Source organism: Trachemys scripta, chromosome 2 (assembly GCF_013100865.1).
Source record: "Trachemys scripta elegans isolate TJP31775 chromosome 2, CAS_Tse_1.0, whole genome shotgun sequence".
In the NCBI taxonomy this organism is placed as follows: Eukaryota; Metazoa; Chordata; order Testudines; family Emydidae; genus Trachemys; species Trachemys scripta.
This window is the reverse complement of record NC_048299.1, coordinates 63,321,735-63,341,472: the sequence shown is the minus strand read 5'-3', so window position 1 is coordinate 63,341,472 and position 19,738 is coordinate 63,321,735. Positions and strand designations below refer to the sequence as shown.

The window sequence follows — 19,738 nt, the reverse complement described above, 5'->3', positions numbered from 1 at the left end:
CCTCTCCTGGAATTGACACCTCCTCATCTATTATTGGGAGTGGACTACATCCACCCTGATTGAATTGGCCTTGTCAACACTGGTTCGCCACTTGTGAAGTAACTCCCTGCTCTCCATGTGTCTGTATATAATGCCTGCATCTGTAGCTTTCACTCTATGCATCCGAAGAAGTGAGGTTTTTACTCACGAAAGCTTATGCCCAAATAAATCTGTTAGTCTTTAAGGTGCCACCAGACTCTTTGTTGTTTTTGTAGATACAGACTAACACGGCTACCCCCTGATACTTGACAACATGCGAGGGATTAGAGGGTGAATCTTAAATGTTGGTTATTTTCTAAACAAACAGAATAGTACAGTTAGTTTAGAATTGTGTAAAAATGGCCAGATCCAGAGTTAAGCTAGAGTAAAGGTTGTAAACAGACCATTAATTTGCAATATTATTAGAATTTTATGATTGTGAAAGCAAAAAGTTTGAAAATCAAGAAAAAAGTATGGAAATAATGAATTTGGAACATTGTTGTTGACTCAACCTAAATGTCATGAGGCTTACAAATAGTCAGTATTGTGCCAACACCATCCTTAACTCTGCCGTTTATCCTTGATCGCTTTCAATTCCAGGCCATAGGCCATCACTGTATAAACTGTGGCTAAACCCACTCCATAGCAGATAGAGGCCTGACCTTTTACTACCTTTTATGGTAAAGGTCAAAGACTACAACATCTAGGTGTCCCTGCTTCTCCATGAGATGATAGCACTTGACTCCATCCATTTACTCTCCCAGTATTAGTCTGAAACCTCATATTCCAAACACAGATCAGAAGTCAAATTTTCTATATTCGTCCAGAACTAATGAGTTATGGTCCCTCCATATTCTAATCGCCCTTCTAAGATGGGCTTGAAATCCTCCTGTACTTGAGGAAGGTTGGAAGTGTAGCTGAAGGTTATGTCTTTGGAGAACAAAAGACCATATTATTGTGATTCATATATAATATACAAAGATTTTCATGTGACAGCTAGTGCAATTCTTCCACCAGTAAGAAGCGGCTAGATGAAGGCAAATAGGGTCAGAGTTAAGTTTGTTTGATAATGGTGTTTGATACTTTAGATGAGTATTTCCAGATTTGATGTTGTTTAAGTTTTTTGTTGATGTACAGTCCTCTAAATTCTTAATTTTTCTACATTTACTTGTTACCTTAACTCTGAATTTCCAACTTTTGAACTTTTAAAAAATATCTACAATGTTTTAAAAAATAGAAGAATTGCTTGGAAAAACAAAATGTTTGGGACGTCACTGGTCACACTGGACAATAGTCATTGCTAGTGTGGCTGTACTGACCTCAGTGGAGTTGGCTCAGGGATGCATTTGGCCTGTTATTTTCTGATATAATTAGCTAATGTGGCTGAGATTCTTGTCACTTATGCTGAGTGTGTGTGAGAGAGAGAGAGAGAGAGCTCAGCCAAAGGCTAACACACAGATCACGTGCCAAGTAGAGTTTATGCCAGTATGTTTTACTCAGTAAAAACAATAACAACATAAAGGTTAGCTTCATAGATGAGGTAGCTTAATAGTTCAAAGACAGCAGTGGGAAAATTGTTGCCCACTAGTATAGCTGTCATGATAAAATAAGAAATCTTTTTCCATACCCTTCATTTAAATCACAAGCAAGAACATTACAGCAGCATTTTGCCAACAGACCTGCATCAAATATTTATACAGCCAAGTGAAAATAGCTTTTTGTGAACAGTGGGGGAGAATCTTTACCTTAATAAAAAATGCAGTGATAATGGGCCATTTGCTGGTGAAGGAGGGTGATTTAACCTTTGTATTCTGAGCCTTCACTCTGAGAAAGAATGAAGTTGCATGAGCTAAGAGAATGGAGAGAAAATGACACCATGAACCAGACAAAATCGAAACGTGGTTTGTTTTAATAGCATGACCAGCTGTGTGGCCCAATGAACTGTTGCTAATGGAAATGGCCCAATGTTTGATTGCAACACAGTGCTTGCTAACTTAGTATTTGAGAACTAACTGGGTGAGTGTAATACTCTGACTTCCAAAAGATTAATCACACTAATGAAGAGATTATTGAAAGATGAGAAAAACACACAGGAATCAGGGAGACGTTAAAATGCTGGCATGGTAGATGGTGTAACTATTGCAGACTGCTGCAGGAATTTTAAAGAGAGTCTTGTTGAGTGGCCTACAAAGTTTTGGATGGCTATTTTTCTAGACGAGACATGATGGTTCTGTCCCAGAACACACATGTGCTTGCACATTAGGGTATATACTTAGGGTATATCTACAATGTCGAGCTGAAGATATAAATTCTAGCTCATGGCGACATACCCACACTAGCTCTGATAAAGTTAGTGTGCTAAAAATAGAGTGTAGCTGTGACAGTGCAAGCGGCAGGATGGGCTAGCCAACCCAAGTACATAACTGTCCAAGATGCTGGGAATGTGCTTGGGGTGTCTAGCAGGGCCGGCTTTAGGACCTGCGGGGCCCAATTTGAATACCCGGCGGCGCTCCAGGTCTTCCGCGGCACTGAAGGACCCCCTGCCCGCCGAAATACTGCTGAAGTGCCACTGAAGCCCTGGTGTCTAGCCCCTCCTGCTGCCCATGCCACTCTGGCCACACTCTATTTTTAGTGCACTAGATCGATCAGAGCTAGTGTGGGTATATCTCCTTGAGCTGGAATTTACAACTCCAGCTCGAAGTGTAGACGTACCTTTAGTAGCTTCAATAGGTGGAGCTCATAGTACACTCCAGGGACTCCTTGCATCCCTCCATTTCCCCTGCCCACAAGCACCCTGTGTGTCTCCTTTGCATCGCCCTTTATTTCAGGGACTCCCTGCAACTCCCTCTTCCCCTTCCCATATGCCAGCAGTATCGGGTGTCCCCCATTCCCACCTCCCCCCATGGCAATGAATCTGTGCCCCATACATTCTTCTTCCCCCCAACTCCATCGCAGGGTCCCCCTTTCTCTACCAATGCCACATGCTCTATGTGGATACACATGCCTATCTCTACCCTCCTTCCACCACATACCAGGGCACCTCTTCTTTCCCTGCACCCCATCCCACCACCATTATTATTTCTCTTCTTTCTGTCTGAGAGATAAGTCATTCAGGGTGTCAACATGTTAAATGCTATTGAGAGGGCAGGAAGAAATGAGATAGGGATATTGCTATGCTAGAAGTTTTTGATGGGTTCTATCAACTGATGTTTTTGATCCATAGATAATTACAGAGTGCTGTGGCTCTGCTAAACAGATGCCAGGGGCTCTGTGTGTCCCCCATTTCTCCCCTTCCAGTTTTCTGATTTTCTCTCCCAAGTCAATAGGGTTCTGCCCTTTGATACCTGAAACATTCCCTGAAATTCTGGAATTGGTCAAAGATGGGGTTCAGAAGTTATTGCATTATAGACAGCCAAGAAAATGCCATCAGGCTGAGTGTATGCCCTTGCAAGCTGAGCCAACGATAGATTAATTTTCAAAGGGATGCATACTGTTTGGCTTCTTCTTAGCGTCTGCACAATGTGCCTTAGGTGACATGTGACCAGGATTTATCACCGAATTTGGTCCGCTGGTTGGATCATTAGCTTCCGTGGCTTGGGCTGGGTACTGATGGGGAGTGTGACATGAACACTGATCCAGGCCCCGCATACTGTTTATTTACATATGTGAATGCTGTGAATTGTGCATGAGTAGATTAATATGCAGTGGAATGAGGCACACATGATGATTTCAGAGTGGGCTCAGACGTGTGTGCTGGTTTGTTTTGAACCCTCAAGCATGGGTGGGTGAGCAAGTGGAGGCTCCACTTATGCAAGTGTATGAAAATGTATTTTATTGGATTTTTGTATAAACTAGAGTACACATAACCTGCACAAAGCATCTCCTGCCACACATAAGCTTTCTCTTGTATGATTTAGACCAGTGTATTGTTAGTTCATCTACAACACTTTATTTCTTGGCTATCTCTGCCATTATGATCGCCTGTTGGGCATCCAAACAGTTGAGGGGTGACCAGATCTGTTCCTTTTAACAGAAGAGATTATTCTGTCTCTGTGGTTTCACAGACTTGTATCTTTTCAAAAACTTCAATCAAAAACACATACAACATTAACTCCATGTAAATCTGTTCCATGCCAAACTTATCGGACAGAGTCACAGATGTGGAAAATCCATTTCCAAGGTTTGAGAAGTGAAATAAATCCATGCCACAGGATTTTGGAGCTTTATTGCTATGCATTCCATTTTTTTTCCACTACTTTACATGGTTCTATTTATCCCTTAGTGTATTTATTCAGCTTCACTTAACCCCCTTCCTCTGTTTTTGGTACGACAATGTGGTAATCTGGCTAGTGGCTCTCTTTTGATGCTGCTTCATTGCCTCTGATATTGTCTACAGCTGGTGCTTTTTTGAACTTCAAGTAGTGTAACTGTTTATCTGTGGTGTTCCCCTCTTCCCCCACCCCACCCTGCAAAAAAGATGGTCGCTTTATGCAAAGATGTTGTGCAGCTTGGCCCAGATAGAATAGATAAACTGCTGCTCCCAGTGGCAGGAAGGCGCAATAAAATGAGGTTTTCCTAATATTTGCTCTGAGTTGTGGGGGCATACTTCTAGGTACAGGCAGATCTTTTCCTTATATATACCTTCCCTCTTCTGTCTCACTGCTAAAATAGAATAGTAATAAGTAATATTAAAACCTTGCACTTACATAATGTTTTGTATCTGTAGTTCTCAGAGCTTTTGCAAAAGCAAGCATTATTATCCCCATTTTATAGATGGAGTAAATGAAAGGTTAAGTGACTTGCCTAAAGTCACAGAGTGAGTCAGATTGAGAGTCTGGGGTGGATTCTAGGTCTTTTATATATCAGCCTTGAGTCCCTTTCTCGGATCCCTGTCTTAAAAAATTAAAGTGTTTGTTTGAGCTTTGCCATTCATTCTGTTGCTGGACATAGATTTGGCATGTGCACTTTCTACATAAATTGGGTCATATTCTGCATCTAAATCTAAGTCCTACAAGTGCCATTTTTAATGAAATATACAAGCTACTCCATGTGCATATACTGAGCTCTTGTCCAAGTCTCCACATTTTCTAACCTGTACCCCAGCTCCTTAGTCAGCTTGTTAGTTATTTATTAACAGAAATTTGCTTTCTTGTTTGAACAGAGTGATCCACTTGAGCCCAAAAAAGAGGTGCCTTTTGGACATTGCTTTGTAGTCCAGTTTGTCTAGTTTGAAGTCCAGTATTTTAAGGACAGAATGTACAGATCAAACTTAGACTCATAGAAGATTAGGATTGGAAGAGACCTCAGGAGGTCATCTAGTCCAACCCCCTGCTCAAAGCAGGATCAACACCAACTAAATCATCCCAGCCAGGGCTTTGTCAAGCCAGGCCTTAAAAACCTCTATGGATGGAGATTCCACCACCTCCCTAGGTAACCCATTCCAGTGCTTCACCACCCTCCAATAAAATAGTTTTTCCTAATATCCAATCTAGACCTCTCCCCCAGCAACTTGAGACCATTGCTCCTTGTTCTGTCATCTGCCACCACTGAGAACAGCCTAGCTCCATCCTCTTGGAGCCCCCTTTCAGGTATTTGAAGGCTGCTATCAAAACTCCCCTCACTCTTCTGTTCTTCAGACTAAATAAGCCCTGTTCCCTCAGCCTCTCCTCATAAGTCATGTGCCCCAGCCCCTAATCATTTTCATTGCCCTCCGCTGGATTCTCTCCAATTTGTCCATATCCTTTCTGTAGTGGGGGGCCCAAAACTGGACGCAATACTCCAGATGTGGCTTCACCAGTGCCGAATAGAGGGGAATAATCATTTCCCTTGATCTGCTGGCAGTGCTCCTATTAATGCAGCCCAATATGCCATTAGCCTTCTTGGCAACAAGGGCACACAGTTGACTCATATCCAGCTTCTCATCCACTGTAATCTGCAGGTTCTTTTCAGCAGAACTGCCGCTTAGCCAGTCGGTACCCAGCCTGTAGCAGTGCATGGGATTCTTCCATCCTAAGTGCAGGACTCTGCATGTGTCCTTGTTGAACCTCATCAGATTTCTTTTGGCCCAATCCTCCAATTTGTCTAGGTCACTTAGGACCCTATCCCTACCCTCCAGCATATCTGCCTCTACCCCACCCCACCCCCCCCACTTAGTGTCATCCGAGAACTTGCTGAGGGTGCAATCCATCCCATCATCCAAATCATTAATGAAGATGTTGAACAAAACCGACACCAGGATCGACCCCTGGAGTACTCCGCATGATACCGCTGCCAACTAGACATCGAGCCGTTGATCACTACCCACTGAGCCAGACAATCTAGCCAGCTTTCTATCCACCTTATAGTCCATTCATCCAATCCATACTTCTTTAACTTGCTGGCAAGAATACTGTGGGAGACTGTATCAAAAGCTTTGCTAAAGTCAAGGTATATCACGTCCACCACTTTCCCCTTATCCACAGAGCCAGTTATCTCATCATAGAAGGCAATCAGGTTGGTCAGGCATGACTTGCCTTTGGTGAATCCATGCTGACTGTTGCTGATCACCTTCCGCTCCTCCAAGTGCTTCAAAATGGATTCCTTGAGGACCTGCTCCATGATTTTTCCAGGGACCAGATTCTCCTTCTTCCCTTTTTTAATCAAGCAACCCACGCTTCTTGGGACCCTTTTTTAATTCTAAAAGGGATTGCAGGGAGTCATTGGGGGGGTGGGGACAGAGGTAAGTGAGGAAAATGGCATGGTTCCTTGGTGCTTTTGGTCTCCCAACAGAATCCTAAAAGAAATCACTAACAGGATGCTTACATATTTCTTCTTTAGGCCTAAGCTTACAAAAATAGCCTTCATTATTTTGGGTGTGAATAATTTGCACCTGCAGTTGCATTCGTTTAGAGCCTAATGATTTGATTGAATCTTTAAAAACAACAACAACAAAAAAAAAAAACAGTAGTTCAGCATGTAAATTGGTACAATAACTGGTGCAAATGCCTACACCTGCAGTTCTTCACCGTGTAATTGTGGACACAGCTTGCAGTATTGAAGGCTTGCTAAAAACCTGGGCTTTACATTTTACCATAATAATCTGAACATGTGAGACGTTACCCCGAAGTAATATCTTCAAAAGATATAGAGCCAGATTGTGCCTGGCTTCTGTCTAAAATGATGCACAAAGGGAGAAGAAGGTTCAAGAAGCCCCCCTCTGGCCCTCAGCAGTTGAGCCCATGGTTTTATCATTGGCCTTTAAAAGAAGGCCACTGCCTTTGTCCAAATGGGTTGTGAGCTCTTCATTCATGTTAGTGTAATTGTCAAAGAAATGCTGTGTGGATAGTTTCTGTTCCCTCCAGGTAAATGTAGATGAATAAAGACCCCAACTAAAGGAAATAATAGAAGCCTTGACAAGGCACTAGACCGGGGTGGCCAACCTGTGGCTCCGGAGCCGCATGTGGCTCTTCAGAGGTTAATATGCGGCTCCTTACCTAGGCACTGATTCCAGGGCTGGAGCTATAGGTGCTAACTTTCCAATGTGGTGGGGGTGCTCACTGCTCAACCCCCTGCTCTGCCCCCACTCCTCCCCTTCTCCCAAGGCCCCTTCCCCTGAGCCTTGCATGTCCTCGCTCCTGCCCCCTTCTCCCTCCCCCTCATAAGCCTTCTGCGCATGTGAAACAGCTGATTGCGGGGAAGGGGGGGTAGGCACTGATTGGTGGGGTGCTGCTGATGTATTACTGTGGCTCTTTGGCAATGTACATTGGTAAATTCTGGCTCCTTCTCAGGCTCAGGTTGGCCACCCCTGCACTAGACAATAAATATAGGCGTTGGCTCAGACTGAAAACGTCTTTTCTAGCTCTAATTTGTATGGTTTACCTGTAATATTTCCAGTAGCAAATATGACAGAAACTAAAATCTTTTAATAACAGGTTTAACGAACAAAATATGCCCATGAAGTCACTATTCTATGGAGAATCCATCACTAGGTTTGCTTTTCTTTGGATGTGTGTGATTTTCATTAACTGTCATATTAACTCTGTGTGATCTATTGGTTGGGCATATCTGGTTCCACTGCAAAACAACAAATCATGGCCATGTGCAGAAAATAATTTAATTTAAAATGAAAAGAAACTACGCTATAAAATGTCATTTGGGGGGAGGGGAGAACATGCGCAAGGTCCTTTATAATTAGTCATCCAAAATACATGTGTTATTTAGGAGCTATTTTAAGGCAGGCTGGCTGAAAACATGTTTTATTAAGCAATGTAAAAATAATTCACAGTACGTTTTAGCATGCACAGAGTAATCTTTTGTGATTGTTTTTGAAATATATGTTGATTGTTTCATAATTTAGATTATTTATCTTACAAGGAACAGTAACTCAATTGTTTCTCAATTGTGTATCTTACAAAATAGCTCCTTAATGGAGCACATACTGAAAAACACTAAAGAAAATAATTGGTTAGTGACTTCTGCTTATGAGTACATGACTAAGGCCTGGGAGAACATGCTGCTAAAATTACTTACTAATGATCTATGAAAACCAAGAGACTGGCTGAACATGCAGTTATATATATGACTGAGAAGGGGTGGGGGATACTGGCCCTAGTGACCAAAATACTTTCATAATTCGTGCAATAGTTGTGAGCACATCTTTGCTCACACACAATCCTTAATTTGTAAAAAGCAACAGAGGGTCCTGTGGCACCTTTAAGACTAACAGAAGTATTGGGAGCATAAGCTTTCGTGGGTAAGAACCTCACTTCTTCAGATTCCCAGACTTCTGTTAGTCTTAAAGGTGCCACAGGACCCTCTGTTGCTTTTTACAGATTCAGACTAACACGGCTACCCCTCTGATACTTGAATCCTTAATTTGCATATGCTAATAGTTACTTTGTGCATGTAGATCAGATAATTGTACTTGCAAGTGCATGTGGGATTACATGACTTGTGTGGACAAGTGGATGTATTCGTTAATATTGTAAGCATAAATAATGAGGCCTGTGAAAATTTGGCAATAAATATTATGTCATATGGTCTTCATCCATAAGCATGTAAGTATGTGTGTAACTTTAAGTATGTGAGCAGTCCCATTGGTTTGGGGCCTAACGTGGGCATATTTCATTTGGCATGTTCAAACTGAAGTAGTTATGTTGTTGAAAATAAACACATTAACACATAAGTGATCATGAAACTTGCTCTTACAGAATCAAGGGTATTCTTTAAAACGACAAGATGAATTAGTCTCATTCACTTTAGCTGAACTGTAATGTATGGCGGTCTCGCCTGTGTCCTTTTTCATTAACATGCTGGGGGAAAAGATCAGATTTTGATCATTAACAAAGTAAAATGCCTTGCTGTGTGTAAGGTGTCTACTGTGCAGCTTACCGAAACCTCTTGTTTTAGCAGATTCCATGCAGGGCTTGATAGATGGAGTGTTTGTCTTTGAAGATCTTTCTATGGAAGACAGTAAAACTATACAGGGCTATGATGCAATTGTTGTGGAACAATGGACTGTCCTAGAAGTAAGTATATCATTTACTATAATTTGGTTTTCACCCTCACGGTATCGTAATATTTTTCTAAATCACAAGCTGTCAAGATGGTGTAGTAGACTTTCACATACTTCAGAAATACTACATGTGTTACTGAGGTAAAAGAAAGAGGGCTTGAAAACATGATATGGTAAGTGGGATGCGTACGTGGCTTGATAAGATATGTTTCCTGTATTGTACATTGCAGTTCTCAGCTAAACTGTTTGAGGGGCATGAGTGTTGGTGACAGACAGAACTCAAGACCCTTCTGTTCCAAAAATATATGCTTCTGCTACATGAACTATAACGAGAATCTCCATCAGTTGTCATGGCAACATAATCACAAATGCTAGCTCAAGTTCTAACATTACATTCATCACGGGGGTAGTGATACTAAAAAAATCTTAGATAGATATAGATGCCATGAGTACACATAATAACTAGTAATTCGCTTTGTAGTGACGTCTCTGGCCAACACAAAAAGAACTGACAAGGTATGAGTAGAGATGCATCTTTGGCCAGAATGCCGGTCAGCACTAACCAGAGTTGAGTGTTCACAGATTAAAGGAGAGAAATGGGAACAGAGTGCAGAAAAACTAAGCATGCAGCATATCAACTTATTGCTATGAAGTCACCAGAAAGACACTTTGGATCAGGCCCAAAGGTGTATATCTCCAGTTGCAGGCAAAACTAGTTCAACTAAACTGAGCTTCAGAATTCTTTGCATCTAAAATGAAGCATCAAATGGAACAATGCATTTGTATGATTACCCACATTTTTACTTTAATTTGCTTTTTGTGTCTATTTCAGTGCTGCCAGAAAAAAATATTATATATTTAAAAAGATAATGACTAAACTTCTAGTTTGCTGTATAGAGTAAAAGGGTATAAATTCCTGAGAGAGGCTTAAACAAAAAGTATGCATAACAAAAAATGTTGGGCAACCACCAGTTTAAACATGTAAAAATCCAACCAACCAAAAGTTAAGCACTACCGATTTTAGTGGTTATCAAGGGATGACTTGTGGCTTAGTGAAATAAAATGTCCATACTGTAATGTTCAGAGATCTTGTCAAAGAACAATACAGGCATTCTGTTAACCAGCTAGTGGTGGGTCCTCTTGTGTCTAAATGTGTCTGAATAAATAATTTGTGTCTTATGTTCACTCTTAATACAGATAGTTATAATCTTGAAAGTAAGTTAACAGGATTTTTTTTGCACATTTTTAGGGCTCAATTGTGGCATTAAGACAGAGCCTTGCAAAGAGTGCCTGTGAGCCATTGCATCTCACAGAGGCATCTTATCCTAATTGTGCACTATGCCTCCAGATGTTCTTAGGGAGTGCCCTTGCAGAAATTCTTATAGAAGCTGCAGCATATGCTCCTTTCCAGGGTAAGGAGGGGAAGACAGCCATGGCCTTGCCTACGCCTTTCCAGTTTTTGGGTGACTGCTGCTTGTAACAGTGCTACACAAAAGCAGTCCTCATACTCAGGAGCACGCAATAAAACTGTGGTCAGCCCTTATGTGCTTATATAAGTGTAAGAGTTAGGGAAACAGGTTTTTTCTGACCTCCCCTGTCTTGCTTACCCACATAGGGGCTAAGTACAGTCCAACCTGTCTGTGCTTTAAGAATGCATTTTAACACCAAGTTATTTCAACATTTACACCGCTACCTCGATATAACACGACCCGATATAACACGAATTCGGATATAACGCGGTAAAGCAGTGCTCCGGCAGGGCGGGGCTGCGCACTCCGGTGGATCAAAGCAAGTTCAATATAACGCGGTTTCACCTATAACGCGGTAAGATTTTTTTGGCTCCCGAGGACAACGTTATATCGAGGTAGAGGTGTATTTTTGAAAGAGCTTGACCTTTTTCCTGATAAATATTCCAGTTGTATAAATTGAATTGTTAAAGAGAGGCTATATAAACAATTAAAACCCTTTGAAAGCTACAAAGCCTTTCTTGCTATAAACAATGCTTTACTTTGGCTTTCATAAATTTTAACTGTTTTGGGTGTTAAGTATCAGGCAACTCAGAGGAAACAGTAAATACTCATCTTGTGAATTTCCACAGGAAGCTTTGGAGGTCTTATTGGTTTCTTTCAAGGTACAAGCCTTAAAAATATATATTTTCTTTACTATTGTTGTGGTATAATATTTTAAACATTTATAGCATTTGCTTCAGTTGGATTGTGGCAAGTGTATTCTCTTCTTATTGATTATATCACTTGATAGTTTATCTTGATAGACTTTGGGGTTAGGTTTTCCTCACTGGCTGAGACATGAGAATACTCCCCCCAAACCATCTAAGACTTTTTTGAGAAGTGAAAATTGGAAGTGACTTCTGAAGGAGTGGAAACAATTCAAAAGACTTTTTATAAAAGGCAAGAATGAACACATTTCAGAGGCCAGTGGGCCAACAAGCAGAAATGACTGACGTAAAAGAATGCCACGCATATCTGTATCCAGGGTGTGCTGCTGTTTTACCCCTCACATTTTCCATTTGTAATCATCTGTCAGACGTAGTGGTTCTTCATAGAACATCTTTGGGATGGACTTTGGAGCCAGTGCTAATTGGACAGTTTCTCCAAGTCTCTTGAGTACAAAAACGTTTTCAGATATATTAATTAATTTTGTTTTGCCTTTTCTAGGGCTAACTAATCCTTTTGAGCAAACACTTCATCAAAAGGCAGAGTAAGGATAGGCTCTTTACAGGCAGCATTATTCAGGATATAGAAGGATATCCAGGTATAACTGTAGTACACTAGGCGTTAAAATCAACAGTTCTCATACAGCAGGTAACATGCATATCAGATGGGGTACACACTGGCTGGGCTAAATTAATCCCTGATGCAGTTCCCTTGACTTGGTTGTAAGATAGGTCATTAACTGGGTAGGATGTGGATTTGAATTGGGTGGATCTAGGTATATATAATTCAGGTGCCATGGTTAGATCATCACCTGATGTAACTTGAGAGATCAGGATGACCTGGATGCTTCCTGGCAATCCTGCTCTTTATGTTTGTGCTGATCCTAAGAAACTCTTGCATCCAAACCAATTCAAGAAGATTGAGAACCAAAGAATTTATCACATAGCTAGCAAAGTATCTCAGCAGTTTGTTGGGAAGCCATGTAAGCTGGCTATCCATGGCATCCTTTCCCTTAAGAGACTTAGCCCAATATTAGTATTCCTATCATTCTTACTGTTTTCCAAAGAGTCCGCAACTGAGATTGGGGCCCCGCTATGCTAGGTTCAAACGCATTAAGAGACAGTTCCAGCCCTGAAAAGCTTATAGTTTACATCAGTGGTGGGCAACCTGCAGCCCACGGGCCGCACGTGGCCCATCAGGGTAATCCGCTGGTGGGCTGCAAGACAGTTTGTTTATATTGACCGTTTGCAGGCACGGCCGCCCGCAGCTCCCAGTGGCCACGGTTCATCATTCCCGGCCAATGGGAGCTCCGGGAAGTGGTGGCCAGCACATCCCTGCGGCCCGCGCTGCTTCCTGCAGCTCCCATTAGCTGGGAACAGTGAACTGCAGCAATTGGGAGCTGCAGGTGGCTGTGCCTGGAGACGGTCAATGTAAACAAACTGTCTCACGGCCACCAGCGGATTACCCTGCAAGGTCACAGGTTACCCGATACTGGTCTAAATAGACAAGGTAGACAGTGGAAGGTGGAACAGAGGCAGAGAGGGAAAGTGAGCAAGTCAGTGGAAGAGATGGTATTGGACTTGGAAATGGCTGGAAAACTCAGAATTCAGAAACATTTTGAGGTTTTGACCTTTGTTTTCATTTCCCATCAGAACAAACTTTTATGAGAATGAGAGACACACCAACACCTAGTGTGGTGATTAGGGTGCTCATCCTGGAATATGGGGTATCCAGGTTCAAGTTTCTGCTCTGCCTGCTTCATAGCATAGATATCCACATCCCAGACAAGTGCCCTAATCTCTCGGGCTTTTAGAGTTAGTCTCCCGCTCTCTTCTCCATCTTTCTTGGTGGCACTTTTCCACTTATATAAATAGTTAAATATTCACTGGGTCAGCAAGATTGACTCTGTAGCCTGATGATTAGGGCACTCCCCTGGTATGTGGAAGGATCCCAGTTCAAGTCTGTTTAATTCAGAGCAGGGAATTAAATCTGCCTCTCCTATGTCTCAGATGAGTGCCCTGACCAGTTGGCTGTTCTGGAATGGGTCTCTCTCTGTGATTTCTACCAGAAAGTCCATCCTGGACCTGAGGCCTTGTCTACACTACGAGAGTAGTTCGATTTTACTTAAATCGAATATTTGGAATCGATATTGCAAAGTCGAACGTGTGTGTCCACACTAAGGACAGTAATTCGACTTTGTGAGTCCACACTAATGGGGAAAGCGTCGACATTGGAAGCGGTGCACTGAGGGCAGCTATCCCACAGTTCCCGGAGTCCCCGCCGCCCATTGGAATTCTGGGTGGAGCCGCAAATGCCTTCTGGGTAAAAAAAAAAGGGGCCAGGGTGCTTTTGGGTAACTGTCGTCATCCGTCCATCACTCCCGCCCTCCCTCCCTCCCTGAAAGCGCCGTCGGGAAATCATTTCGCGCACTTTTCAAGTCATTGACAGCGCGGACGCCACAGCACTGTGAGCATGGAGCCCGCTGCAACCATCGCTACAGTTGTGGCCGCTCTCAACGCCTCGCAGCTTATCATACAGGTTGCCCTGAGGCAGATGCAGAAAAGTCAGGCGAGGAGGCTACGTCAACGCGGTGATGGCCTGAAGTCTGAGAGTAGCACAGACCTCTCAGAAAGCAGGGGACCCAGCGCCGAGGACATCACGGTGGCAATGGGTCATGTTGATGCTGTGAAACGGCGATTCTGGGCACGGGAAACAAGCACTGAGTGGTGGGACCGCATAGTGCTGCAGGTCTGGGATGAATCACAGTGGCTGCGAAACTTCCGCATGCGGAAGGGAACTTTCCTTGAACTTTGTGAGTTGCTGTCCCCTGCCCTGAAGCGCAATGACACCCGGATGCGACCAGCCCTGACTGTCCAGAAGCGAGTGGCCATAGCCCTCTGGAAGCTTGCAACGCCTGACAGCTACCGGTCAGTTGCGAGCCAGTTTGGGGTGGGCAAATCTACCGTGGGGGTTGTTGTGATGCAAGTAGCCAAGGCAATCGTTGATGTACTGCTGCCAAAGGTAGTGACCCTGGGAAACTTGGAGGCGATCATAGATGGCTTCGCAGCGATGGGATTCCCAAACTGCGGTGGGGCCATAGATGGAACTCACATCCCTATCCTGGCACCGGACCACCAGGCCAGCCAGTACATTAACAGAAAGGGCTACTTTTCCATGGTGCTGCAAGCACTGGTGGACCACAGGGGACGTTTTACCAACATCAATGTCGGATGGCCGGGCAAGGTTCATGACGCTCGTGTTTTCAGGAACTCTGGTCTGTTTAGACGGCTGCAGCAAGGTATTTACTTCCCGGACCACAAAATAACTGTTGGGGATGTGGAGATGCCTATAGTCATCCTCGGGGACCCAGCCTACCCGCTAATGCCCTGGCTCATGAAGCCCTATACAGGTGCCCTGGACACTGAAAAAGAACTCTTCAACTACCGGCTGAGCAAGTGCAGAATGGTGGTGGAGTGTGCTTTTGGACGTCTCAAGGGGAGATGGAGAAGCTTGCTGACTCGCTGTGATCTCAGCGAAACCAATATCCCCATTGTTATAGCAGCTTGCTGTGTGCTCCACAATCTCTGTGAGAGCAAGGGGGAGACCTTTATGGCGGGGTGGGAGGTTGAGGAAATTAGCCTGGCTGCTGATTACTCACAGCCAGACAGCCGGGCGATTAGAAGAGACCAGCGGGAAGCGCTGTGCATCCGGGAGGCTTTGAAAGCAAAGTTCCTGAGTGAGCAGGGTAACCTGTGACTTTCTAATTTTGTGTACAGAGAAGCCTTCACCCCACTTCCAACACACGTTTCAAAATAAAAATAGTTCTACTTTGTTAAAGCACACCGTTTTCTTTAATACTGTTTTCGCGGGAATTTTTTAAAACTGGGACGCAGACTGTGGTGCGGAGCGGGTGTAGTGTAGTCGCGCGAATGCAGCTTCTAAACTCAAGGACTGACAGGCTCCGCTGCGGTGGGATGGTTCTTTCAACGGAGCCTGTCACCCCTCCTGATACGGACTGTGTGTATGGGGGGTCTATGTGAGTTTGTGGCAGGGGTGGGACGGTTACAGATCCCCTGCTGTGTGGCTCTGTGATCCTGCCTAAGGACCGCCGCTTAAGATCTCTAACTGCCCTCCCCTGCCACAAAGTCACAGAGCAACCCACCCCCCACCACATAACATGAAAAGAACCTCCCAGACTAACCAGGGTAAGTAGTCACTGCATCACTGCACTATGTATGTGCCCTGCTGCTGTGCCTGCCCCCGACTATGTACCCTGCCAAAGGTGACTGTCCTGTCCAATTACCAACCCCCTTTCCCCCCCCTCCTCCAAAAGAACATGATGGAAACAGTAGTTAACAGAAACATATTTTTTATTATCAACTACACATGGGACTGGGAAGTGAAACTTGGACGGGGGCTTGTGTCAGGCGGGAAGGAAAGAACTTGTCAAACTTTGGGGAATGAGAGCCTTCTGCTGCTCGAGCTCTCTGCAGGGGTGGAGTGAGAGTTAGCAGGGACTCTGCCGCCTCTCCTTCTGTGCACTTTGGGTGAAGGGAGTATGGGACTTGGTGGCGGGGGAGGGCGGTTAGAGATGGACTGCAGCGGGGCTCTGTCCTCCTGCCTCCGTTCCTGCAGAACATCCACAAGGCGCCGGAGCGTGTCCGTTTGCTCCCTCAGTAGTCCAAGCAGGGTTTGAGTCGCCTGCTGGTCTTCCTGACGCCACCTCTCCTCCCGATCCATGTTGGCTTGGTGCATTTGGGACAAGTTCTCCCGCCACTGGGTCTGCTGTGCTGCCTGGGCTCGGGAGCAGGCTATAAGCTCTGAGAACATGTCCTCCCGTGTCCTCTTCTTCTTATGCCTAATCCTCCCTAGCCTCTGGGAGTGTGATGACAGGCTAGGTTGTGAGACAGTCGCAGATGGGGCTGTGGGAATGGGAAAAAGGGAGTGAATTCCTCAGAAAGATAAATGTAGTTGTGAACAAAGAACATAGTCTTTCTCTGTGAACAGGACCATGCACAGCACCTATCACATGCGCACTCAGCACAAGGTCGAATTCTCGGCCTTCGCATTCAGTGTCTGGGGTTTTGCAGAGCACTTTTGAGAACCCTGTCAGGACAACGGAATTGCTCTTGCACGCAGACATGGTAAGCCGTAGATTCGTGGCAGCTTAAAACTTTAATATTAGCAATGGCCTCATTTCACATTGAAATCAATGTCGGTCCCTGCTGCCAGCAATCCGGCAAGCAGGAAGTCTGCTCCTGTCCCACACCCTCGCGGCTGTCCCCGGGAACGATCCCTTTCGGCTGACCCTCTCCCGCCTCCACCGCGTGGCTGCAAACCAGCGGTTACAGTTCTGTAAAGGAACGGTAAAGCAGTCCCAACACTAACATTCCCCTACCTCATTCAAAGCAGGTCATCATGAGCGACATCACCCTCATGAGGATCTCTGAGAGCGACAGACAGAGAATGCTCCGGGAAAGCCTTCAAAGACCAGGGCCGTATGCCGCCATGCTGTGCCAAGCAATGATTCCAGAGTACTTGCTAGTCTCGTGGCGCGGCAACGTGTCCTACTACGGAGGACCCAATAAGGCCGCTCTCCCCAAGAACCTAATGCAGCGGATTTCAAATTACCTGCAGGAGAGCTTCCTTGAGATGTCCCAGGAGGATTTCTGCTCCATCCCCGGACATATAGACCGCATCTTACTGTAGCTGCAGTAGCAGGGACTAAACAGTAGAGCGGCTTGGGCAGGACAATCATGCAAAACCGGACATTGCTAGATTTTTTTCAAATAGTTGCACTGCCCATGACTGAACCGTTAAGTTAATCAAACTAATCATGAGAAACCCATTTTTTAAATTGTTAATAATCATGTTCTGTTACAAATAAATGTTTAGATGTTTACAACACTTACTGGATGATCCTTCACCAGATTCTGTGTCCGGGGTAACGGCTGGGGAGGGTTGGTAGGGGATCTCTGTAAGGGTGATGAAGAGATCCTGGCTGTCGGGGAAATCAGCGTTGTGAGCGCTGTCGACTGCCTCGTCCTCCTCATCTCCTTCCTCATCTTCCCCGTCCGCTAACATGTCCGAGGATCCGGCCGTGGACACTATCCCATCCTCAGAGTCCACAGTCAGTGGTGGGGTAGTGGTGGCGGCCGCACCGAGGATGGAATGCAGTGCCTCGTAGAAACGGGATGTCTGGGGATGGGATCCGGAGCGTCCGTTTGCCTCTTTGGTCTTCTGGTAGCCTTGCCTCAGCTCCTTGATTTTCACGCGGCACTGCGTTACATCCCGGCTGTATCCTCTCTCTGCCATGTCTTTAGAGATCTTCTCATAGATCTTTGCATTCCGTCTTTTGGATCGCAGCTCGGAAAGCACGGACTCATCGCCCCACACAGCGATGAGATCCAAGACTTCCCGATCAGTCCATGCTGGGGCCCTCTTTCTATTCTGAGATTGCACTGCCATCAGTGCTGGAGAGCTCTGCATCGTTGCCAGTGCTGCTGAGCTCGCCACGATGTCCAGACAGGAAATGAGATTCAAACTGGCCAGACAGGAAAAGGAATTCAAATTCAAATTTTCCCGGGGCTTTTCCTGTGTGGCAGTTCAGAACATCCGAGCTCTTACTGCTGTCCAGAGTGTCAACAGAGTGGTGCACTGTGGGATAGCCCCTGGAGCTATTAGCGTTGATTTCCATCCACACCTAGCCTAATTCGACATGGCCATGTCGAATTTAGCGCTACTCCCCTCGTCGGGGAGGAGTACAGAAGTCGAATTAAAGAGACCTCTATGTCGAACTAAATACCTTCGCGGTGTGGACGGGTGCAGGGTTAATTCGATGTAACGGCGCTAACTTCGACATAAACGCCTAGTGTAGACCAGGCCTGAGAAAGCTTTGTCAAAGCCAATATGTTTCAATGAATAAACATTTTCTGACCAAAAAAAAATATTTACTGAAAATTTCACAACTATTTCTAGTTAGAACCCAGGCTGCCTGACTCCTACACCAGTGTTCTGTCCAGTAGACCAAACTGTCTCCCAGCCAGATGTTCTTAGAATTCACCTTTGTTCACAGACAAATGCAGGGGCATCAAGCGGCAGAGAGGAAGATTAGATCACAGCTGGAGAGAGAGGGACTTTAGGTTCAAGGATGACAGAACTCATTGAGACACAATGGAGTTATCTGGAACCTTAATAAGCACTTTGCTTCTACTACAGATACACCAGAGAATCATCAGCAGAGTTTTCCAGAGGGGTGAAGTGTCTGGTTAATCCAGACTTTCTCATGCTTATGCAAACTCATGGTTGGTGCATTATAGGTTATGTTCATCTTTTCTAAAATTCCATCCTGTTAGAACATGTCTGTCTTGCTACAGGCAGATGGAAGAAACATCCATGGACAGTCAGAAATTCATGGATAAATTGACTCCCATTTTGGGCTTATATCAGACCTGCTTATCTTGACGCTTCAGAATTTTGGGGATGGAATCAGAATTACATGTACATTTCAGAGTAATTTCTGGAGAGCTTATCCAACTTCCCTTGTTTGTGTGCTCCTTCTGGGGATGTGAACTGGCTTATCAAATACGTTATTTCTTTAACTGTGCTCCAATTTAAAAAAATCCAGCCGCAACTATGAAAGAAAAAATGCCATATATCTTTCAGTACCATCAATAATAAAGTAATAAATAAAAAGATAATAATACCCCACTTTTATACAGTGCTTTGCATCAGCAGATCTCAAAGCGCTTTACAAAGATCAGTGAATCTACTGAGACTAAATAAAAGGTAAACTTTTCCAATCATCATAAAGGCAAATGAGGGGGAATTGGCATGCCTCTCTACAGAGAAAATATTGCCAGTTTAATTGCTATTAAACAACAGTAATGCTTCCAAGTCTAATAGTGAGAACAAGCTGAACACTTGGTATGTGTATAAAATGTCAGTTTGCAAGAGGATGTAAAGCTTGCAGCTGTCACAGTATGCGGTCCGCCAAGCAACCGACAGGATGTAATAGTTCTGAGTTATTTAACTGTTTCCACTCAGACAGAAC

At 44.4% G+C, this 19,738-nt stretch overlaps 1 protein-coding gene across 2 annotated transcripts in view; it reads left to right on the top strand.

The window, feature by feature from the left end:
• RFTN1 (raftlin, lipid raft linker 1) overlaps positions 1 to 19,738 on the top strand; it is a 123,477-nt gene that overhangs the window by 81,642 nt on the left and 22,097 nt on the right. The window contains exon 7 of one of the 2 annotated variants that reach the window (XM_034760740.1): positions 9,406 to 9,524. In XM_034760740.1, the coding sequence (XP_034616631.1) occupies positions 9,406 to 9,524 (119 nt within the window). The remainder of the gene's footprint in view (positions 1 to 9,405; positions 9,525 to 19,738) is intronic. The other variant, XM_034760741.1, reaches the window with a different exon arrangement.